Raw genomic sequence first — 25,841 nt, 5'->3', positions numbered from 1 at the left:
TCCTACACAATCCTTCCTCTGCCTAATTCCGGCATCCCCTTCTCTGTCCCTGACACTAGAATACAATCCTGATTGTGTCTTTTCACTGTCCCTAAAATAGTTTTCCTGGCAGACCCTGCAAGTCCCAACCGTCCTCATCCACAGCCCAGCACAGAAGGACGTTCTGCTCGCTCTGTTCGGGCCCCTCCCTGTCTGCGGCAGCACTGATTGGCTCATCCATGCTGTCTGTCAGCCCGGGGTCCAATCAGGGCAAGCCCCCCCCACTTCCTGTCAGGGTCATGTGAGAACCCTTCTTCTTCCTCTTTTTCCCGCTGACACGTGCACTATTATAGTGGACTCATCCGAAACAGACCTGAAAAGGGTCATAACGAGTCTGGTTGAGCGCAGTCCTCACCTCTGACCACCAGGACCTCGCCCCGCTCTAGACTGCAGGGTCTGATGTCAGGGTCAATCAGCAGGAATTACATTTCTCGGCCACCAGTAATAGTTTAATGCATCACAATGGACGGTCAATGATACATCTCAGTCTCATTTTTCATCTTCTGCTTTATTACATTGATAAATGTCACTATGATCGCTGAGAAGGAGGAGAAATCTGCCTTTAATGGGGGTGTATTCAGACTAAGCACCTGGGGCAGCGGATCCGGCCCTGAGGGTCTTCACCGCTGTCACCTCCAGGTTTATCTGCAACTAGAGAAGGAAAAGCCGCGAGAAGAGAGAATTACTGAGGCTGATCAGCGATGTGTCCTCCGCTGTGAGGGACGGAGATGCATCCAGCCGGCCGCACATCACTTATTACACTTCGATGCACTTTAAGCTACAATCTATGAAGCAGCATTTCTGTTTTCCTGGACAATCAGTGTCCACTTCACAGCTTCCAGGTGGCAGATTGGGTGGGCACCCGGTCCGGGGTGGTGGGCATGTTCCGGGCTTCTCTGGAGAAGAAATGGTCATTGAGTTAGATTTCCAGATGTAACTATAGAAACATTAGACACAAAGTATCGACACTACATATCCTGAGAGACTGGAAGAGCGGCATCAATGAGAGAGATATCCAGAAAATGGCAGAATAGTGAGTGCAGCTCTGGAGTATAATACAGGATGTAACTCAGGATCAGTACAGTATAAGTAATGTATGTACACAGTGACTGAACCAGCAGAATAGTGAGTGCAGCTCTGGAGTATAATACAGGATGTAACTCAGGATCAGTACAGGATAAGTAATGTAATGTATGTACACAGTGACTCCACCAGCAGAATAGTGAGTGCAGCTCTGGAGTATAATACAGGATGTAACTCAGATCAGCACAGGATAAGTAATGTAATGTATGTACACAGTGACTGCACCAGCAGAATCGTGAGTGCAGCTCTGGAGTATAATACAGGATGAAACTCAAAATCAGTACAGGATAAGTAATGTAATGTATGTACACAGTGACTGCACCAGCAGAATAGTGAGTGCAGCTCTGGGGTATAATACAGGATGAAACTCAAAATCAGTACAGGATAAGTAATGTAATGTATGTACACAGTGACTGCACCAGCAGAATAGTGAGTACAGCTCTGGAGTATAATACAGGATGTAACTCAGGATCAGTACAGGATAAGTAATGTAATGTATGTACACAGTGACTACACCAGCAGAATAGTGAGTGCAGCTCTGGGGTATAATACAGGATGAAACTCAAAATCAGTACAGGATAAGTAATGTAATGTATGTACACAGTGACTGCACCAGCAGAATAGTGAGTACAGCTCTGGAGTATAATACAGGATGTAACTCAGGATCAGTACAGGATAAGTAATGTAATGTATGTACACAGTGACTGCACCAGCAGAATAGTGAGTGCAGCTCTGGAGTATAATACAGGATGTAACTTAGGATTAGTACAGGATAAGTAATGTAATGTACTGTATGTACACATTGACTGCACCAGCAGAATAGTGAGTGCAGCTCTGGAGTATAATACAGGATGTAACTTAGGATTAGTACAGGATAAGTAATGTAATGTACTGTATGTACACAGTGACTGCACCAGCAGAATAGTGAGTGCAGCTCTGGAGTATAATACAGGATGTAACTCGGGATTAGAGTTGAGCGAACACCTGGATGTTCGGGTTCGAGAAGTTCGGCCGAACTTCCCGGAAATGTTCGGGTTCGGGATCCGAACCCGACCCGAACTTCGTCCCGAACCCGAACCCCATTGAAGTCAATGGGGACCCGAACTTTTCGGCACTAAAAAGGCTGTAAAACAGCCCAGGAAAGAGCTAGAGGGCTGCAAAAGGCAGCAACGTGTAGGTAAATCCCCTGCAAACAAATGTGGATAGGGAAATGAAAAAAAATAAAAATAAAATATATAAAAATAAACCAATATCAATTGGAGAGAGGTCCCATAGCAGAGAATCTGGCTTCACGTCACCCACCACTGTAACAGGCCACTGTCACACATTTAGGAGGAGAGGTTCATTCAACTTTGGGTTGCCCCGCAATATAATGGTAAAATGAAAATAGGATTGAATGAGGAAGTGCCCTGGAGTACAATAATATATTGTTAAGGGGAGGTAGTTAATGTCTAATCTGCACAAGGGATGGACAGGTCCTGTGGGATCCATGCCTGGTTCATTTTTATGAACGTCAGCTTGTCCACATTGGCTGTAGACAGGCGGCTGCGTTTGTCTGTAATGACGCCCCCTGCCGTGCTGAATACACGTTCAGACAAAACGCTGGCCGCCGGGTAGGCCAGCACCTCCAAGGCATAAAAGGCTAGCTCTGGCCACGTGGACAATTTGGAGACCCAGAAGTTGAATGGGGCCGAACCATCAGTCAGTACGTGGAGGGGTGTGCACAGGTACTGTTCCACCATGTTAGTGAAATGTTGCCTCCTGCTAACACGTTCCGTATCAGGTGGTGGTGCAGTTAGCTGTGGCGTGGTGACAAAACTTTTCCACATCTCTGCCATGCTAACCCTGCCCTCAGAGGAGCTGGCCGTGACACAGCTGCGTTGGCGACCTCTTGCTCCTCCTGTGGGAGGCGTATCGTCATCGTCCTGTGTTTCCCCCCAGCCACGCACCAGTGATGGGCCCGAGCTGCGTTGGGTGCCAGCCCGCTGTGAACCTGCTTCATCCTCATCCTCCTCCACCTCCTCCTCATCCTCGTCCTCCTCGTCCTCCAGTAGTGGGCCCTGTCTGGCCACATTTGTACCTGGCCTCTGGTGTTGCAAAAAACCTCCCTCTGAGTCATTTCGAAGAGACTGGCCTGAAAGTGCTAAAAATGACCCCTCTTCCTCCTCTTCCTCCTGGGCCACCTCCTCTTCCATCATCGCCCTAAGTGTTTTCTCAAGGAGACATAGAAGTGGTATTGTAACGCTGATAACGGCGTCATCGCCACTGGCCATGTTGGTAGAGTACTCGAAACAGCGCAACAGGGCACACAGATCTCGCATGGAGGCCCAGTCATTGGTGGTGAAGTGGTGCTGTTCCGCAGTGCGACTGACCCGTGCGTGCTGCAGCTGAAACTCCACTATGGCCTGCTGCTGCTCGCACAGTCTGTCCAGCATGTGCAAGGTGGAGTTCCACCTGGTGGGCACGTCGCATATGAGGCGGTGAGCGGGAAGGCCGAAGTTACGCTGCAGCGCTGACAGGCGAGCAGCAGCAGGGTGAGAACGCTGGAAGCGCGAACAGACGGCCCGCACTTTATGCAGCAGCTCTGACATGTCGGGGTAGTTGTGAATGAACTTCTGCACCACCAAATTCAGCACATGCGCCAGGCAAGGGATGTGCGTCAAATCGGCTAGTCCCAGAGCTGCAACGAGATTTCGCCCATTATCGCACACCACCAGGGCGGGCTTGAGGCTCACCGGCAGCAACCACTCGTCGGTCTGTTGTTCTATACCCCGCCACAACTCCTGTGCGGTGTGGGGCCTGTCCCCCAAACATATGACGTTTACCCCGGGCTGTGCTGAAGTTGGTGGTGAAGGTGTGTGGCTGACTGGATGAGCAGGTGGAAGAAGAGGAGGAGGAAGCTGAGTAGGAGGAGGAGGAGACAGGAGGCAAAGAATGTTGCCCTGCGATCCTTGGCGGCGGAAGGACGTGCGCCAAACAGCTCTCCGCCTGGGGCCCAGCCGCCACTACATTTACCCAGTGTGCAGTTAGGGAGATATAGCGTCCCTGGCCGTGCTTACTGGTCCACGTATCTGTGGTTAGGTGGACCTTGCCACAGATGGCGTTGCGCAGTGCACACTTGATTTTATCGGACACTTGGTTGTGCAGGGAAGGCACGGCTCTCTTGGAGAAGTAGTGGCGGCTGGGAACAACATACTGTGGGACAGCAAGCGACATGAGCTGTTTGAAGCTGTCTGTGTCCACCAGCCTAAATGACAGCATTTCATAGGCCAGTAGTTTAGACATGCTGGCATTCAGGGCCAGGGATCGAGGGTGGCTAGGTGGGAATTTACGCTTTCTCTCAAATGTTTGTGAGATGGAGGGCTGAACGCTGCCGTGTGACATGGTTGAGATGCTTGTTGACGCAGGTGGTGGTGTTGGTGGTACATCCCATGTTTGCTGGGCGGCAGGTGCCAATGTTCCTCGAGAGGCGGAGGAAGAGGCCGAGGCGGCGGCAGCAGCAGAAGAGGCCGAGGCGGCAGCAGCAGAAGAGGTAGCAGGGGGAGCCTGAGTGACTTCTTTGTTTTTAAGGTGTTTACTCCACTGCAGTTCATGCTTTGCATGCAGGTGCCTGGTCATGCAGGTTGTGCTAAGGTTCAGAACGTTAATGCCTCACTTCAGGCTCTGATGACACAGCGTGCAAACCACTTGGGTCTTGTCGTCAGCACATTGTTTAAAGAAGTGCCATGCCAGGGAACTCCTTGAAGCTGCCTTTGGGGTGCTCGGTCCCAGATGGCGGCGGTCAGTAGCAGGCGGAGTCTCTTGGCGGCGGGTGTTCTGATTTTGCCCACTGCTCCCTCTTTTGCTACGCTGTTGGCTCGGTCTCACCACTGCCTCTTCCTCCGAACTGTGAAAGTCCGTGGCACGACCTTCATTCCATGTGGGGTCTAGGACCTCATCGTCCCCTGCATCGTCTTCCACCCAGTCTTGATCCCTCACCTCCTGTTCAGTCTGCACACTGCAGAAAGACGCAGCAGTTGGCACCTGTGTTTCGTCATCATCAGAGACGTGCTGAGGTGGTATTCCCATGTCCTCATCATCAGGAAACATAAGTGGTTGTGCGTTAGTGCATTCTATCTCTTCCACCCCTGGGGAAGGGCTAGGTGGATGCCCTTGGGAAACCCTAGCAGCAGAGTCTTCAAACAGCATAAGAGACTGCTGCATAACTTGAGGCTCAGACAGTTTCCCTGATATGCATGGGGGTGATGTGACAGACTGATGGGCTTGGTTTTCATGCGCCATCTGTGCGCTTTCTGCAGAAGACTGGGTGGGAGATAATGTGAACCTGCTGGATGCACTGTCGGCCACCCAATTGACTAATGCCTGTACCTGCTCAGGCCTTACCATCCTTAGAACGGCATTGGGCCCCACCAAATATCACTGTAAATTCTGGCGGCTACTGGGACCTGAGGTAGTTGGTTCACTAGGACGTGTGGCTGTGGCAGAACGGCCACGTCCTCTCCCAGCACCAGAGGGTCCACTAACACCACCACGACCATGTCCACGTCCGCGTCCCTTACTAGTTGTTTTCCTCATTGTTACCGTTCACCACAATAAGAAAAATATTATTCGGGCCAATGTATTGAATTAAAATTCAGGCCTTTTTTTACAGACACCTAACACTGTCTGGCTATCTATTTAGGTACCGTATTACACTAATACAGGCACAGCAGTAATGACAGATTTGGTTGAATATAAATGTCAGGCCTATTTTTTTTGCGCTGTGTGGCAGATATACCTTTAATCACAGAATTAGACTTCTATCTGCACTGTAGCGTGTGTGTTAAGTTTTTCTGAATGACACTATCAGCACCTTCAATCTAAGATATCCTTTTTGGGATAGATTTAAAGTAGGCCTGATATAGCAGAAACTACTAATTTTGAGAATGGCAAATTTGGGAATAGTTTTCAACCCAGAACAAAAACTGTGCTTTTACGGTCACTACAAATAATTTGACCAGCTAAAACAGTACAGATTTGTTTGAATATAAATGTGAGGCCTATTTTTTAGGCGCTGTGTGACAGATATACCTTTAATCACAGAATTAGACTTGTATCTGCACGGTAGCGTGTGTGTTAAGTTTTTCAGAATGGGCGATTATAACAAACAAAGAAATCCCTCAAAGGAGTTGCTACGCAACTATTTACCAAATTTTTTTATTTTTAACGGCCACTGGGACCACGCTTATTTTTGCAACTCCTCCGACTAATATAAAACTAAATTTTATTGTATTTCTTTTAAAACCAACATAATACTTGGGAACAACAAAGAGGGGAGATTAAAACTTTCAGGACTGACAGTCACAGGATAAGTGGCCAGTATTTCTGTGTGCAGCTTTTGTCCAAACTCGGACTTGCCTACATGTTTTTATAAATCATTAATATAGAGTCTCTTATTCCCGAGACCCATATATATCGCCCTGTCTTTCTCCTGTCTAAAAACCAGCAACCTGTATCCCTACATGTTTTGCCGAGCCTGTCGGCGTCTTCAGGGGAAACTAACAGGTGAATATTGGGGGCGGGGTCAGGGCTTTTTAAACCTTCCGGTTTACTTTATTGTCCAATCCGTTTTCCAGGGGAGGGAAAGCTGCCGATGAGTGTGCGCTGCAACAGCATCCCACCATTAGGTGGGTGCCACGTCTCGCTGACAGTGGGTGTATACTACATGACCGGGCTGTTGACGTCACCTCATTTACCTCCCGTCAGCCAGCCTGGTCATATTGGTGATGTCATTACCAGTGCGCCCACATATGTCATTACCCTGCGTCCTGCGGCTTCACAATAGTGTTGTGCGCATGCGCAAGAACTTTTTCACCATTACACCTGTCAGCTGGATCTGCGCATGCCTGCGAACTTAGCCTCCGACGAGATCACAGCAAGATTTCTTAAAAGCTGTGTGGGTAGCTACTAGGGAGATGGTCAATGTGGGTATATATTGTATATTTCTTGTTTTAATCACCACTTCTCTCATCTTATCAGAGGTTCACAGCAATTAATACCCTCTGGACTTATGAATACCCTATTTTTAGATTTAGGTTATAGATGTGGCTTTTTTAATCCCCAATTGGTTCTGATTTTAAATCACCAGGATTATGGTTATGATGGTTATACTTTATTGTAGTTTGGTAAAAACCTTTTTATCCTAATATTTTATATATCTCTCCATTATTGATTTTGACCACCTCTATTTTGTTCCCAAGTATTATGTTGGTTTTAAAAGAAATACAATAAAATTTAGTTTTATAATATTAGTCGGAGTAGTTGCAAAAATATGCGTGGTCCCAGTGGCCGTTAAAAATTAAAAAGTTTTTCAGAATGACACTATCAGCACCTTGAATCTAAGATATCCTTTTTGGGATAGATTTAAAGTAGGCCTGATATAGCAGAAACTAGTTATTTTGAGAATGGCAAATTTGGGAATAGTTTTTCAACCCAGAACAAAAAGTGTGCTTTTACGGTCACTAAATATAACTTGACCAGCTAAAACAGTACAGATTTGGAGGAATAGAAATGTCAGGCCTATTTTTTAGGCGCTGGGTGACAGGCTCAACTTGCCCCTGATGTAGTATATGGCCAAAAAATAACCACACTATTGATGGTTAAATGCACTTGATGAAAGCTTGACCCTGATGTAGGATATAGCAAAAAATAACCACACTATTGATGGTTAAATACACTTGGTGATAGCTTGTGCTGGCGCACCACAAGCCACAAAATTGCCGCCGATCACCCCAGAAAAAAGTGATATAAAAACGCTCTGGGCAGCCTCAAAAAAGTGAGCAATTCAATATCAGCACTTCAATGATCCTCAGCTGCAGATCGATCACAGAATGAAGTCTTTTGGAGGAGTTAATCTGCCTAATCTCGCCCTAACGTCGCAGCAGCAACCTCTCCCTATACTGATCATAGCAGAGTGACGTGCAGCTCTACGTGACTAAAGCTTATATAGAGGCTGGGTCACATGGTGCACTGGCCAATCACAGCCATGCCAATAGTAGGCATGGCTGTGATGGCCTCTTGGGGCAAGTAGTATGACGCTTGTTGATTGGCTGCTTTGCAGCCTTTCAAAAAGCACCAAGAAAGTGCCGAACACCGAACCCGAACCCGGACTTTTACGAAAATGTTCGGGTTCGGCTCCGTGTCACGGACACCCCAAAATTCGGTACGAACCCGAACTATACAGTTCGGGTTCGCTCATCCCTACTCAGGATCAGTACAGGATAAGTAATGTAATGTATGTACACAGTGACTGCACCAGCAGAATAGTGAGTGCAGCTCTGGGGTATAATACAGGATGTAACTCAGTATCAGTACAGGTACTGTATAATATCTATGTACCTAATGGAAATGTATGTAATGGCAGTAGAAACATTACTTCTAGAGGAGCACACAGAACCTTGTGGAGCTCTCATATGATGACACATGAAGTGCTCACAGGTCCACACTTTGGAACATTAATGTGCTCCTTGCGTTAGTCCTCACAGTCATGTGATGCAGTTACAGTCCTGATAATTGCTGGGCTGCCTGCCACCAGTGAAGCTGAATTTACCTCTGAGATGTGTTTGTGGTAAAGCAGATTTTGGCAGATCAGGTGGAGCTGGTCATGTAACCATACAGCTGTCAGATTCCTTCACCAGGTGACAAATCCTGTCTAATAATGAGCTCCATCTACTTGTTGAGTTTGGTTTCTAATGAACTTACCCTCGATGGGTTGTATGCATTTTCTGGTGCCCTGAATCCTGCAGCACTTTTGTTTTCCAGGACAATCATCGTCCGATTCGCACTCAGGAGGAGAAATTGTAGGAGGACAGTTTTCTAATGGATCTAGGGGACATTTTCCAGGTTTCTCTGTAAATAAAGAAGTTGATGTGTCACAAACGTATCAGGTAGTTACATGTAGCCTCTTATAAACCAGATTCAAAAAGTGACAAATATCAGTAATAAACACTTTGGTGAAATGATCCCGTCTGTGATCAGCTTTGTTCTTGGTGGAAAGATTGTCCTTGTGTTGACAGAACTGTCTCATTCAGAAGGATCAGAGGCATAACCAGGGGCGTTGCTGGGGTCTGAAAATATCCGGGGCTCAAGACCACTGAGTGGAAATTTGCATAATAAGAATTAACATACAAGCCAACGTACTTAAAGGGTTTCTGTCATGAGAAATAACGTTCTGCAGCGATGTGCTGATGTCAGCAGTACATAACAGTGTGCTTTATAACTCCCTGCTGCCGCCGCTCTCTCCAAATAAACACTTTCAAAATATGCTAATGAGCCTGTAGGTGCTATGAGGGCGTTGCTTCAGCACCTAGAGGCTCGGTCTACTCACCCTTTGGCACGCCCAGGTCCAGTTGATTGACTGGCGAGTTCTCTTCGTTCGGTAAATCCCGTTCCTGCGCCGTCCAGGAGCGCGTCCTTCACTCTCTGCACCTGCGCCGAATACTAAACGGGATGGCGCCTGCTAAGTGAGAGAAGCCGGCGCAGGCGCAGTGAGTGAAGCCAGCAGCAGGAGCGCGTCCTTCACTCACTGTGCCTGCACCAAATACTAAACGGGATGGCGCCTAGGTGCTGAAGCAACGTCCTCATAGCACCTAGAGGCTCATTAGCATATTATAAAAGTCTTTATAAAGGGAGTTATAAAGCAGACTGTTATGTACTGCTGACATCAGCCCATCGCTACAGAACGTTATTTCTCATGACAGAAACCCTTTAATAACAGGTTTTATTTCTATGGAGGTTCCGGAGATGGCTATGTACAGCAATCGGCTGTCTCTGGCACTCCGATAGAAAAGAATAGAGGAATTTCTGCACATTTCTGACCAGCCACTCCGTCCATTTCAGGTGGGCTTCACAGGATACAGAGCCTCCATTATCAGGCTCTGAGGAAGGGGGGGGGAAGGTTAGAGAACCTATAGGACCCTCACCAATCCAATAGTGGATAGGGGACTACTTTCTTTAACTGGAAATTGGAATAATCCTTTAATGCTGAAAAAAAATTTGTAAAAAAAAAATAATAATGTAAAGGTGCATTTTGTGTCCCTCGCCAACTCTGCGTACAATTATCGGGAAGGAACAGTTCCGTCCTGATAACTGTCTGCTGCTTGTTAGTGGAGGGAAGAACTACATTTACACTTACAGGCTGGTGTCATGGAAGATGTGTGCACACCTTGTACTTGTTCCGCTGATCCGCTACTTGCGGGCTGCGTGGTCATGAGTTCAGTCACTTCAGTGCGCAATCCTGTCGTGCGGCGCGTGATCCCGGGTCTCGCAGGATCAAGCACCGCAGGACGGGATTGAGCAACGAACTGACAGAACTCATGCCTGTGCAGCCCGCAAGTAGCGGATCAGTGGAACATGTACAAGGGGTGGGGAGATGATCTGTGGGGTTGCCCAGGTCGAATCAATATTAAAGGGCCCTGGAATAGCCAAAAATGCTACCAGCATAACATAACATTCGGGGCACTGGACAAAACATCCGGATGCTTTGACCTAACGACGCCCCTGGGCATAACAGTAAAACCAGTAGATGTTCCATAGCTTTGTCCGTGTGGAGTCTTGACAATCATTGAACCCTAACCGTGCAATGATGGTGTTAGTCAGATATAATTCTTCTGACTTCCTCTTTGCTTGGATTGTATATACTATAGGTTGAACCTAGAGATGAGCAAATCGAAGCTGACGAAGTCGAATTTGTTCAGAATTTCAGGAAAAATGTAATTCTGAACGAATGCGAATTTCCTCGTACTTCGTGGTAACGAAACACAATTTTTCCTAACATTGGCAGCTAAAATGGTGGCTACACGTGTGAGGACATGGGGCAAGGAACTCTGGGAAGGCGGGATGACCCATAATGCCATGCATGCAGCCAATCAGCAGCCAGCCAGCCCGGTGATGTCACAGCCCTATAAAATGCGGCGGCCATCTAGATTCTGCCATTCACCATCGTACTTTGTTCAGGGACAGACGTTTCAGGCGCTAGGGAGAGTGAAAGAAAACCTCAATGTGGAAAAAAAAGTGCTTTATAAGTGCACGATAAGGATAGGGAGGAATCATTTCACATCAGCTTAGTGCAGGGACAGACGTTGCAGGGGCTAGGGAGAGTCATACAGGAAACATCATTGGGAAAAAATACCATTTAGGCCTCATGCACACGACCATTGTGTGTTTTGCTGTCCGCAAATTGCAGATCCTCAAAACACAGATGGCGTCCATGTGCGTTCTGCAATTTGAGGAACGGCACGAACAGCCATTGATATAACTGCCTATTCTTGTCTGCAAAACTGACAAGAATAGGACAGGTTATATTTTTTGGGCGGACCACGGAACGGAGAAACGGATGCGGACAGCACACAGAGTGTTGTTCGTATCTTTTGTGGCCCCATTGAAGTGAATAGGTCCGCATCCAAGCCGCAAAAACTGCGAACCAAAACATGCATGAGGCCTTACAAGTGCAGGGAAAGATTATTTGGGGACTCAAATAGCCATTATACAGCTTTGTCATTCCAGTAATTTGTTGTAGGGGTTCAAGTGTTATGTTGAAAAGCCTTTAGTGGCTTATATCTGTGGAAAAAGAGAAATATATACTCTGTTCACTTCTGCCGCTATATATGGTGAAAGCGTTTAGTGCCCTATTATAGTACAATCCGAGAAAAATAGACGCTGTTCACATTTTGTTTTATTTGCAGTAAAAGCGTTTCTTGTCATATTTCTAGAGAAAATTAGAAAAATACACGCAGTTCACATTTGCTGTTATTTGTGCAGAAATAATTTAGTGGCCTATTTCATTACAAAAAGAAAAATATATTTGTCGCTTTTATAGATTTTTGTTTAGTTTAGCTACAAGTATGTCAGACAGAGAAGTGCCAGACCATGCACAGAGGAGTGGCAGAGGCCTGAATGTTTCTGGCGCAGGCACAGGTCGCAGCAGAGTAAGGGGGCACGGCAGCAGGAGTTGCAGCGAGAGGCCTGATCTCCCGGTGTCATCTAGGTGTCTTGACCAGCAACCCAGCGGTTCTTGATTGGTTAACTCGATCATCCACATCATCCCAAGTGACATCAGACACCCCCAGCCAACAGTCGGTGGGTTCGTCAGACACAACCCTTTGTTGGCATGGTCCGGGAGCAGGCCCTGTGCCCTCAATTGTCCTCAACCTGCCTCTGTCCTTTTCTGTTCCATCACCGCGAGAAGTATGCTGTAGACTCGGCTCCACTTTTCAGCGAGGAAGAGCTACTAGAGGACAGTCAGCAGCTACTGCTCAGCCAAGATCTGAAGGAGGCATCCGCCGCTTCCTCAACTAGGTGGGCAAGTAGTGATGAGGAGAGCGTGTGTCGCGAGCGGTCAGGTTCCTGACCCAAAGACCATTGAGGAAGACATCAGTGATGTGCAGACAGTACTCGATGATGATGAAGCCGATCGCACTTGGGAGCCGGGTGAAGAAGGGGCTTCGTCATCATCAGGAGAAGAGGGTGGCAGCTTGCTAGTGACCCAGAGCCAGCAAGTAGCTAGCGTGGTCGGGAGTCAGCAGGGTGGCAGCAGTGGGAGGTCGGGAGCCAAATAGGCACGAGGTAGAACACCCGCTTTGCAGCAGCCTACCTCTCCGGAAAGGAGTGGTGCAGGGGTTCACGGAGGCAGCGGCAGTAGCAGTCAGCCAGTGAGTAGTGTTGGAGGGAAAATCAGGTACTCGGCGATGTGACAGTTTTTTGTGAAGCCGCCAGAGGAGCTCAACATGACCATATGTAGAATATATAGGCAGAAGGTGAAGCGAGGGCAGGGTGCAAATGTTGGCACTGCGGCCTTTCACCAACATATGTAGTGTCACCATAAAGTGGCCCGGGAGAACTGTGGCTCTGATGTGGTGGTCCAGCCTGCCACAGCTACTGCTACATCACCCAGTGGCACGCACCCAGTTTCAGACAGTTAAGGCTCCACCACCTTAGCAGGAGGGAGCTGTCTGTCAATCCCATCTTTTGCTGGAGAAGATTCTCCTGCTCCTACTCCTTGTCAGTCATTCCGTCAGCAATCACCGAAGCGATTGCCAAGAGACAGCAGTATGCGTGCACGCATCCAACGGTGCAGAAGCTGAACGTGCTTCTGTCCAAGTGGCTGGTGCTGCAGTCCCTCCCTTCCAAGTGGTAGACTCTGCACCTTTCAGAACTAATGGCTTGTGGCGAGCCGAGGTGAAGAGTCCCAAGCCGTGATTTCTTTGTGAAAAAGGCAGTACCAGCCCTGCACACACATGTAGAACAGAAGTTGGGCCAGTCCTTGAGCCTGTCGGTGTCTGCCAAAGTGCACGGCAGTGCCGACGTGTGGAGCTGTAACTACGGTCAGGAACAATACATGTCCTTTACGGCCCACTGGGTGAATGTGGTTCCTGCACAGCCACACCAGCAACTTGGCCAGGTCACGCCGTCACAGCCACACCAGCAACTTGGCCAAGTCACGCCGCTTCCGCCTCCTCGTTATCAAGCTTTGGTCCTGCAACAATGTCCACCTCTGCCTCTTCATCCTCCACCATGTTCCCAGCCTTCACTGCAGGGACAAGTCACAGTGCCCCTCCAGCATACCACATGTGCAGGACTCTGCGGTGTCATGCTGTTCTGCACCTGGTTTACATTGCCGAACGGAGTCACACAGGGGTGGAACTGCTCCGTGTGATGCATCAAGAAATGGAAACCTGGCTTTCTCCGAGACAACTGAAAATCGGAACCATGCTGACACACAACGCAAAGAATATGGTGTCAGTGCTGCGTCAAGGAAGGCTGAGCCATGCGTCCTGCATGGAACACGTGTTCAATCTGGTTGTCAAGCGGTTCCTGAAGTCTTCCACCCATCTGCAAGACATCCTAAAAATGGCCAGGAAACTTTGCATGCACTTCAGCCACTCGTACACCACAAAACACCCCCTTGAGCTGCAGCGGCAGAACGACATCCCCCAACATAGGCTGATATGCGACGTTTCCACTCGTTGGAATTCCACACTCCATATGTTGGACCAACTATACGAACAGAGAAAGGCCATCAACGATTTCTTGATGATGCAAGTGGATAGAAGTACGCCACTGTGTAACTTCGATGTCAGCCAGTGGCAGATCATGCATGACACCTGCCGTTTGCTTAGGCCCTTTGAGGAGGCCACGTTATTTGTCATTTCACTGCTTCATGTCCTGGAACAGATGCTGGTAACAATGGGTGGTCAGGGGACAGCAGACGTGGTGCCTTGATCTTACGGCCACATGAGCCCTGTGGGGGCTAAACTGGAAGAGGAGGGGAAGGAGGACATTGGAGCACAGGCAATGTGTAGCCAAATGGGTGGTTTTTCTATTCAGCTGATAGGATAAGAGGAGCAGGAGCAGCCACAGGAGCTACAGGGCGATGAGGTAGACAAGACAGAGGACCCAGACACAACATGGCAGTATGCAGTGAAGATGGAGGCAGGGAGTCCCTCCGAGTCACTTGCACAAATGGCACGATGCATGCTCACTTGCTTGCGTAGTGACAGCCAAATTGTCACCATTCGGCAGAGGGATAACTTCTGGCTCTCCACCTTGATGGACCCTCGCTACTGGTCCAGAATGGGGGCCTTTTTTACACCCACCGAGAGGGAGGACAAACTGAACTACTATAGAGACATCCTATGTAGTCAGTTGGCCGCTGCTTATCTGCGCCATCGTCCATCCTCTCGCAGGTCTGACCGAAGGGGCCTTCTGCGCTCACATTCCACTGCCATGGCCGCTGGGGAGGGGTGGGGTGGCAGGAGCAGTACCAGCTCCATGAGCAGCAGCCTGAGTCTACAGACGCTGATGAGCAGCTTTCTTCACCCACATAGTGAAGAAACTACTCACCAGCAGCAGCAGCAGCTAGACATAGAGCAGAACCTGAACCAGCAGTTGGTGGCATACTTGGACAGCACCCTGCCACCCCACATTGAAGATCCACTGGACTAATGGGTAGCCAAACTGGATTTGTGGCCGCAAATGGCCGAGTTTGCCCTGGAAAAGCTGTCCTGCCTGACCAGTAGTGTGGCTTCAGAGCGGGTGTTTAGTGCAGCGGGGCCATAGTTATCCGAATGTGGAGAGACTGACCTTTATCAAGATAAATCAGGCATGGATCAGCCAGGATTCCCAACCACCAATTCCTGATGCATCAGACTAGATAATCCATGGTGCCACACCAACACTTTGATACAAGAGACTGGAGTACCTGCCTCAGCTACTAATTTGATGCTGCAACCCGCCTGATTCCACACATCTGATGCCAAGTGCCCCTTATTTCACCCACCTTCATCAGTGGGTACTGGTATTGACACCCACTGCTCCACTCTGTTACCGGATCACTCTGTGGTCCCGGATGCTGCTGCCATATCCACACTACATATGTCACCTTTCCACTCTGTGGCCTCCAGATGCTGTCTCCACCTCCAAAATATGTCACCTTGCCACTCTGTGGTCTCCTCATGCTACTGCCATCTCTACACTATGTTACCTTGCCACTCTGTGGTCTCCGGATGATGCTGCCACCTCCAGACTCGGTCATTGCGCCACTCGGTGGCCTCCTCATACTGCTGCTATATCCAGACTCTGTCATTGAGCCACTCAGTGGCCTACTTATAATGCTGCCAATTCCAGACTCTGTCATTGTGCCACTTAGTGGCCTCCTCATACTGCTGCCAACTCCAGACTCTGTTGTTTTGCCACTCGGTGGCTTTCTCCTGATGCCGCCACCTACAGACTCGGTCATTGTGCCACTCAGTGGCCTCCTCATACTGCTGCCAACTCCAGACTCTGTCATTGAGCCACTCAGTGGCCTCCTTATACTGCTGCCAACTCCAGACTCTGTCATTGAGCCACTCGGTGGCCTCCTTATACTGCTGCCAACTCCAGACTCTGTTGTTGTGCCACTCGGTGGCTTTCTCCTGATGCAGCCACCTCCAGACTCGGTCATTGTGCCACTTGGTGACCTCCTCATACTAATGCCAACTCCAGACTCTGTCATTGAGCCACTCAGTGGTCTCCTTATACTGCTGCCACCTCCAGACTCAACACAAACTTACTGCTGACACTCTCTCCACTCTGTCGGGGGGGGCTGTACTTGTATAAGCGTTTAATAGAGCAGGCTCTGTACATCTATGTGGAATCAGCTGACGAGTAGTGATGAGCGGCAGTGTTCATATTTGAATTTGCGATATTTCACGAATATTTCGTAGAATATTCGTGAATTCGAATATTCGTTATATTGAAAAAAAATTACTTGAAAAATTGCCAAGGTAATGATCGCGTAATATGCGAATATTACGCTATCAATACAGGCGTGGGTCAAAAACGAATATATAGCACTATAGAATTTAGTGCTATATGGTATATTCGTTTTTTAGAATATTCGTAATTTTTTTTCCATCTGAAGTCATGATTCCTCCATGCTTAAGTAACTTAAGCAGGGAGGAATCATGACTTTAGATGGAAAAAAAATTACGAATATTCTAAAAGACTAATATATAGAGTAATATAGCTAATATAGTGCTATATTCGTAATATTCTAAAACAAGAATATATAGCAATATAACGAATATTCAAAAAAATGAAAATAGAGCAATTTAGCTAATATAGTGCTATATTCGTTTTTTGATAGTTGTCTTTTTTTCCAATCTGAACTTCAGATGAGAAAAAAATTACAACTATTAGACAAAGAAGATTATAGCACTATTGCTCTACATTTGTTTTTTCGAATATTCGCTATATTGCTATATATTCTTGTTTTAGAATATTACGAATATTCTAAAAAAAATGTATATAACACTATATCGAATATATTCGTTTTTTAGAATATTAGTCTTTTTTTTTTTTTCAATCTGTACAGTTGTTCCACTTCAACATACTCCTCCCCGACAAGCGTCGTTCCCTTGGTGACGGGGACGCTTGTCGGGGAGGAGTATGCCGAAGTGGAACAACTGTACAGATTGAAAAAAAAAAAAGACGAATATTCTAAAAAACTAATATATTCGATATAGTGCTATATATTCGTTTTTTAGAAATAAAAAATAGAAACCGCCCAAAAGTGACCCCATTCTAGAAACTACACCCCTCAAGGTATTCAAAACTGATTTTACAAACATTATTAACCCTTTAGGTGTTCCCCAAGAGTTGATGGCAAATGGAGATGAAATTTCAGAATTTCAATTTTTTGCCAAATTTTCCATTTTAATCCATTTTTTCCACTAACAAAGCAAATGTTAACAGCCAAACAAAACTCTATATTTATTGCCCTGACTCTGCGGTTTACAGAAACACCCGGTTTACAGAAACACCTGGTCGTACACCACTCTACGGCCCCACGTCAGGGCGTAGAGGGAAAGGAACGCTGTGTGGTTTTTGGAAGGCAGATTTCGTTGGACTGGTTTATTTACACCATGTCCCATTTGAAGCCCCCTGATGCACCCCTAGAGTAGAAACTCCAAAAACGTGACCCCATTTTGGAAACTACGGGATAAGGTGGCAGTTTTTTTGGTACTATTTTAGGGTATATATGATTTTTGGTTGCTCTATATTACACTTTTAGTGAAGCAAAGTAACAAAAAATTGAAATTCTGAAATTCCATCTCCATTTGCCATTGACTCTTGTGGAACACTTAAAGGGTTTGTAAAATCAGTTTTGAATACCTTGAGGGGTGTAGTTTCTTAAATGGGGTCACTTTTTGGAGTTTCTACTCTAGGGGTGCATCAGGGGGGGCTTCAAATGGGACATGGTGTAAAAAAACAAGTCCAGCAAAAACTGCCTTCCAAAATCCATATGGCATTCCTTTCATTCTGCGCCCTGCTGTGTGCCCGTACAGAGGTTTACGACCACATATGGGGTGTTTCTGTAAACGAAAGAATCAGGGCAATAAATATTGTGTTTTGTTTGGCTGTTAACCCTTGCTTTGTTACGGGAAAAAATGGATTAAAATGGAAAATTTGCCAAAAAATGCCTCTTTTGGCACCGTTTTTATTTTTTATTATTTACAAAGTTCATCTGACAGATAAGATCATGTACTATTTTTATAGAGCAGGTAGTTACGGACACAGGGATACCTAATATGTTTACTTTTTTAAATTTATTTAAGTTTTACACAATAATATCATTTTTGAAACAAAAAAATCATTTTAGTGTCTCCATAGTCTGAGAGCCATAGTTTTTTATTTTTTGGGTGATTGTCTTAGTTAGGGTCTCATTTTTTGCAGGATGAGATGACTGTTTTAATGGTATGATTTTGGGGTACATACGACTTTTTTGATCACTTTTATTACCTTTTTTTGGAAGTAAGGTGAGCAAAATTTCAATTTAATCACAGTTTTTATTTTTTATGGCGTTTACGTGCGGGAAATGTAACATGACCATTTTATAGATCGGGTCGTTACGGACGCGGTGATATATAACATGTGTAAGGAATTTTATTTTTTAAATTTTTAATCAGGGATAAATGTGTTTTTTCTTTATTTTTACTTTTTTTCACTTTTTTAACATTATTTTTTACCCAGACCCACTTGGTTCTTGAAGATCCAGTGGGTCTGATGTCTGTATAATACAGTACAGTACACTATATAGTGTACTGCACTGTATTTTACTCACACTTTGTCTGAACAGATCTCTGCCTTTAGCACAGATCTGTTCAGCACCATGGACAGCAGGATGCCAAAGAAGCCACAATTGAGCACACGGGGAAGGGGAGGGAGGAGGGCTCCCTCCCACTGTCACCCCATCCTGTCCGGGGGCTGCAAAGGCACAGCAGTCCCCCGATGGGAGAGGGAGGGAGCTCCCTCCCTCTTCACCTCTTCCATACAGCGGTCCCTACGGACCCCGGCATGGAAGGGGTTAAAACGGCGGACATCTGCACAGATGTCTGCCGTTTGAATCGGAGTGTCAGCAATGAGCTGACACTCTGATTCAATCGCTTGGCCATCCTGAAAATAAATGGGGGGCGGGCGGATCGGGCACCCGCCCCCCACACTGCCGCACGCCTCCCGCACCGGCCGCAATCCCCCCCCCCCCCGCTGCGCCCGCAGGCACAAAAACACAGAGGACTGCAGGGGGGGATAACTTTAAAAAATATGGGCACTTTGAGGTTTCTGATCCCTGCGGTCACGGACAGCAGGGATCAGAAACTTGCATAAGCGCTTAAAACCGCAGGTCTGAATTGACCTGCGGTTTGTAACGATCGGCAATGCGGGGGTTTCACAGGACCCCCCTAGGCATTGTCACAGGGTGCCTGCTGAATGATTTCAACAGGCACCCTGTTCCGATCACTGCCGGCCGTGCGGCAGTGATCAAAACTACACAGGACGTACCGGTACGTCCTGGGTCCTTAAGGACTCGGGAAACAGGGAGTACCGGTACGTCCTAAGCCTTAAGGGGTTAAAATATTCGTGAGTTTTCTAAGTTGCGATATTCAAGATAAATATTCATAATTCGAATATTCACGCTCAACCCTACTGACGAGGGTGTAAAAGGAGTGCGCATCATCTTTACACTAACATCGACCTGTAAGGCTGAGTTAATACTTGAGTTATTTGGTCGGTTTTGGCCCGGTGACTGTCCAAATAAGTGAAGTGTGCAGTGATTCTAATAGTGACGCCTGTCATCTGCCTTTCATACTGAGTCACAGTATTACTTCACTACCACAGCACACTCCCTATGCGTGTTACTGCAAGGCACAGTGTTCTACACCCATATAAAGGTTCTATGCAGCCCGGAAATAGCCGTTTTTTAATGCGATTTGTCGCGAATTAATTTGGATCAAAGCAAATTTTTCAGGAAAATTCAGCCGAATCGAATTTTTGAGAAATTCCTTTATCTCTAGTTGAACCATTGGTGTACCAGTTCTGACTGAGCAATGACTCATTCTGTACCTATAGGTGAATAATACGATCTTCTGAAGGTTGGTGTTAATCTCTCCTGTCTCTCTGAGGTCTTTCTACCTGCACTTAAAGGTCTTTGACATATTGGCAGGTGTCCACCACCAGAAAAGTGACATCTACACATTTACATGTATTATCCTCTGTTATGTCTCCACACATCTACCTTCTCCAACTAACCTTTAGTATGTCATCTCACTCTCCTTTTGGTAGATAAGTCATGTGGGAACCAACATGTGAGAAGATATACTGAAAAACATTTACCATGCAGTAGAATGAGATGTCTATTTGTGGAGGACTCAACATGCCAGTGCTTTACAAGGATTGAGTATTGACTTCAATGGTCAGGTGGATGGTTTAGTTTCTCTGTGGCACTGGTGTAATAGATCTGAACACTTGCTGTGAGTTTCTCTTGTAAAAGAAAGCTGATGGCTGAGGGTCTAGGCTATTTGAGATACTTCTAACAAAAAAATATTGTTAAAGCATACACCCAATTTTATGGTTGGTAGTCCATAAAAGGGGTAGTCTGAGTGGAAACATTACCTGGAAAAGGGCACAGAGTGTGTTAAAAAAAGAAGTCATACCCTCCCAACCTGACAGTTACTTAAACCGTCTCGTCTCGTCATCCTTGTCCAATCTCAATACCCGTGAAATGCCTGGTGATGCCTGCTTAACAAACCACTGACTTAGGCTGAACACCACTGTGGCCAATGACTGGCTGACAGGCATCTCTAGGCATTTCCATGCGTGTTGACAGGAGAGTAGGAAGCAGAAACCAGTGGGGACTCAGTAAAAGTCAAAAGAGAAGCAGCAGGGGATCAATACGAATGACCCTCTTCCCACATACAACCTTTTCAATCTGCTGTATGTCTACCATCCATTAAAGGGTTGTATGTCTTGGACAATACTTTTTTTGTTGATAAGGTCACATAAAATTAACTGTTGCTGGGATCCCAGAAACTACTTTAATGATAACAATTAGTGATGAGCGAATTTCAGGATAAATTAGATTCGATGCAAAGCCAAATTTCCTCGTGCTTCGTAGTAGTGAATCGATTTAAATTGAAATGGTGAAAAAGACAAAAAGAAAATTATATTCACCTGATCCACTTGCTCGCTATGGGCCGGGCACCGTCATCTTGATTGAAGATCTCAGCCGAAATCCTGTGCATGTCATCGCGTCCCGAGCGAGATTTTCGCCAGACCTTCACTCAAGATGGCAGTGCCCGTCCCAAGCAAATGGATCAGGTAAATATTTTTTTTTTTTGATTTTTTGCACTGTACTTTTACTATCAGATGCCGCAATCATGTATGAACATGGCATCTGAGGGTTACAATGACGGGGAGTGGCGCAATCGCTGATCCCTGTTATTGCACCCGCTACTTACAAAGAAATGCGCTTTGTGATGTAATTCGCCACAAAGCTGATTTTTTGTAAAATTCAGCGAAGCAGCCAAATCAAATTTTTTGAAACTTCACTCATCTCTAATAACAATGATCATCATGTCTATGGTGAAAATATGCTTTACTGGTCAGACACTCATGGTAAATATCTCTGGTAAATCTAACTCCAGGAGATTAGCATGATGACCTATTAATGGTTACATGGTGGAATGGACATGTGTAAACACATCAGAGTAAGGATATATGTAAATGTCTATAGACCCCCCTATCCTTCCTGGTGGACATCTGTCAAAGGGGATTTCTATTAATTTAAGTTTGTTGAGTGAGATCTTGACCAAATCGAGAAAAAGCTTTTATCCTATACTTTACTGTAATGTACAATAGACATAAAGGAAATAGAGGAAGAGGATAAGCCTTAAAGAGATGGAGACAACGACATGAGAGGAATCATGATGAAGATATTATGAGATTTTAAAAGTTTGACTCAGAGCTGGGGGTTGTGTAAAACCAGGCTTACCTTATACATGTCCTGCAGCTTCAGAGTTGCTCTGAACCCACACCTTCCCACATAGATGGTGTCACATCCATCGTTCTCATGACTGACCACTACTGCCAATCAATGACTTCGGTGGTCATGTGTGAATGAATGACACATGACCACTGAGGTCAGTGATTGAAAGCAGAAATCATTTGAACGATGGATGTGATGTCATTGCTGCAGGACCAGATGAGTGGCAGGTTATACAAAAGGTAAAGGGTTTTTCCTTTCATTTACAGCCCCCTGCATTGGACCAAATTTTAGAAAATCTTTGAAAACCTCTTAAAGGCTCATTCACATATGCACCCCAGTTCCCCTTCCCCAGAGAAAAAACAAGCCCTTATTCAAAAAGTGATGAAATAACTGATTCTATACTTTCCTATGGGGTATTTTTGTCTTTGGTGGCATCAGCTTTGCCACGGACCTCTTTCTTTTATATGCAATGTTACTCAATCCAACTATGAACATTAGACAAGAGTCCAGCTTGGCCATCAGTTGTATCCAGCACAGGAGAACTAGCCAGACACAGCTGAAATATTTAAACCAACCCATAGATACACCTTAGAAGGTTCTCTATCTGTGACTCACTAACATTCTAATTAGGATTACCTGGTAGTCGTGGTGGTTTGCCATGGTTGTCTGCTAAGGCCCCTGCACAGCACAAAATTAGAAGAATGAGAGAGACGGTCACCGGTGCCATATCTGCTGAGCACTGGAAGTATGAGCCATCCAGGTGAAGGACTCACTCTTTTATAGAGATGTAGAAGTAGGGAGTGTAACGAACCAGAGGGTGTGAACCCACTTTTGCCACTGACTCGCTACTCTCTAGAGGGGCGTGACTAAGCAACACCTGGTATTCACTAGAGCCTCTGGTAGTGAGGATAGACTTAAGCCAATTGTATTTGCCAGGAGCGACTCCTAGAGTGACACCAAGTCAGTGGCAGCTGGTCCGGCAGACTGGAAGATACCAGTAATGGAACCAGCAGAGTCAGACTGCGATTCAGATACAGATTCAGATAGCGATTCCCCTCTGGGGAAGCCAGGGACCCTCTCACGAAGGCAGAATGGAAGCAGTGAGGCACTGCCAAACAGGGCATTAGACAAAACACAACAGTAGCAGTTAAAGGGGTATTCCCATCTCAGACAATGGGGGCATATCACTAGGATATGCCCCCATTGTCTGATAGTTGCGGGTCCCACCGCTAGGATCCGCACCTACAACGAGAACGGAGCTGGGAAAGCTGTGGCTGGAGAACCCCGGTTTCCCGGGGTCCATCCACCACCAAGCGCTGCTCCCATTAAAGTGAATGGGAGCGCACTGCGCACGCACGGCCCATGCTCCTATTAATTTCTATAGGGCAGACGAAAATAGGCGAGCCCCCATTTCGGGGGCCTTATAGAAATGAATGGAGGGCGGCTGCGCATGCGCAGTGCACCCTCCACTCATTTTCCCGCTCCGCTCTCATTGTAGGTGCGGGTCCCAGTGGTGAGACCCGCACCTATCAGACAATGGGGGCATATCCTAGCGATATGTCCCCATTATCTGAGATGGGAGAACCCCTTTAAACACTGCCAGGCTGTCAGATGCAGTTACGCACTGCTAGGCGATACAAAGAACAGACAGGGATACAGATTATACAGGGAAGGCATAGAACAGACCAGGGCATACCATAATACAGGACAGGTACAGATCAGAACAGGCAAGAACCTGACAGCGCAACATCACAGAACAGCTGCCTGCGAACAGACGCGGCAAAAACAGAATACATAATACAACAATGAAAAACCAGGCAAAACCATACAAACGGGCAGACGGTAAGACCCCCTGGGTCAGCAGCAAGGGGCTACACCAAACACGGAACTAGAAACACTGACCGCAAGCCCCACAGCTCACAGGTAGACATAGCTGATTAACGAGGCACCTGAGAAGCCGCACCCAGGCACAGATCAGGGGAAGTTAACCCCATCACAGCAGGAGAACAGAACCACACAGGCCGCAATACAGGACGTTTCCCCTGGAAACCATCATATACGGAGACACCGCAGCCAGTATGCCAGGGCACAACCAACCCGTGTGACAACAGAAACAAAGAAGCAGACAGGAAGATAGCAAACATTCACAGGCAGTTCACAAGAGACACCGCAGCTAGCCCCTATCAACCAGCCTGCACAGGAGGCAACCTGCAGCCAGTACACTAGGTAGGGTGACCACGTGTCCCGGTTTGCCCGGGATCGTCCCGTAATTTACGTTTTTGTCCCGTGTCCCGGGAGCCTTCAAACCGGGACAATAGAGAGTCCCGGAATCAACTGCCTGCCAGTCTGCAACATTCACTGCCGCTGCTGCCGCAGTGCTGTTGTAATTAATTCATCCTAAATCACTGGTTGCTACGGCTGCCCCGCTTGGCGTGTAGCAACCAGTGACGTCACCATGTCCCGCTCTCTCTGCGGCTCCGACTCCACCCCCACCTTCTCCTCCTCCAGCTGCCGCCACGGTTCTTGCAGCAGAGAGAGCAGCGCAGCAGCATCGATTTGTACAGGGCAGGCAGTGAGTCACTCACCGTCACCTACCAGTACCGCGGCAGTGGCACAGACCAAGACCTCCTCCTCCTCTGAGTCCTCCTGACCTCGGCTCCCGCTAGTAAGTCCCGCCGGCGCCACGACTCCCGCTGCTCTGCAAGCCTGTGACATCTCTCACAGTGCAGTGCAGTTCTCATTCTCCGCCGGTCTGACCTCCTCTACCGCCCAGCGCCCCCGGCAGGCTCCTCCCGGCTCCCGCCCGAGCAGCCAGACGATTCTCTGCCAGTGCCTGCCAGACGCCAGTGCCTCCTCGAGTCCTGACTGGAAGAACACCGGCGCAAGACTGCCCTGCCCTGCTCCACCACCACCAGTGACCAGACGAGGAGACAGTCACTCCATCTCCATTATATGACTCCAAAAGGTGAGCAAATAGGGGCAATTGACACTGGGTGGCAGCATCTGATGGGGCACAGTAGCGACAATCTATGGGCACACTGGCATTTGATGGCGCACAGTAGCGACAATTTATGGGCACACTGGCATTTGATGGGGCACAATAGCGACAATTCATGGGCACACTGGCAGCATCTGATGGGGCACAGTAGCGACAATCTATGGGCACACTGGCATTTGATGGCGCACAGTAGCGACAATTTATGGGCACACTGGCATTTGATGGGGCACAATAGCGACAATTCATGGGCACACTGGCAGCATCTGATGGGGGCACAGTAGCGACAATTCATGGGCACACTGGCATTTGATGGACTGTGCCCCATCAAATGCCAGTGTGCCCATGAATTGTCGCTACTGTGCCCCCATCAGATGCTGCCAGTGTGCCCATGAATTGTCGCAAACTGTGCCTCATCAGATGCTGCCAGTGTGCCTATCAATTGCCGCTACTGTGCCCATCAGATCAGATGCTGCCAGTGTGTCAATTAATTGTCACTACTGTGCCCCATCAAATGCTGCCAGTGTGCTAATGAATTGTCGCTACTGTGCCCCCATCAGATGCTGCCAGTGTTCCCATGAATTGTCGCTACTGTGCCCCATCAAATGCCAGTGTGCACGTAAATTGTCACTACTGTGCCCCATCAAATGCCAGTGTGCCCATGAATTGTCGCTACTGTGCCCCCCATCAGATGCTGCCAGTGTGCTAATGAATTGTCGCTACTGTGCCCCCATCAGATGCTGCCAGTGTTCCCATGAATTGTCGCTACTGTGCCCCATCAAATGCCAGTGTGCACGTAATTGTCACTACTGTGCCCCATCAAATGCCAGTGTGCCCATGAATTGTCGCTACTGTGCCCCCCATCAGATGCTGCCAGTGTGCTAATTA

General features: G+C 47.2%; 1 protein-coding gene across 1 annotated transcript; it reads right to left on the bottom strand.

Moving 5' to 3' along the window:
• Positions 1-528: 528 nt before the first annotated feature.
• LOC120997029 (WAP four-disulfide core domain protein 12-like) lies at positions 529-22,855 on the bottom strand. Its single transcript, XM_040426940.1, has 3 exons — positions 22,595-22,855; positions 8,863-9,009; positions 529-935 (listed from the first exon to the last, which is right to left on the bottom strand). The coding sequence occupies exons 1-3, from the start codon at positions 22,683-22,685 to the stop codon at positions 796-798; spliced, it is 378 nt and encodes a 125-aa protein (XP_040282874.1). The 5' UTR covers positions 22,686-22,855; the 3' UTR covers positions 529-795.
• Positions 22,856-25,841: the final 2,986 nt, after the last annotated feature.

Source organism: Bufo bufo, chromosome 4 (assembly GCF_905171765.1).
Source record: "Bufo bufo chromosome 4, aBufBuf1.1, whole genome shotgun sequence".
In the NCBI taxonomy this organism is placed as follows: domain Eukaryota; kingdom Metazoa; phylum Chordata; class Amphibia; order Anura; family Bufonidae; genus Bufo; species Bufo bufo.
This window is presented reverse-complemented; position numbering and strand designations above follow the sequence as displayed.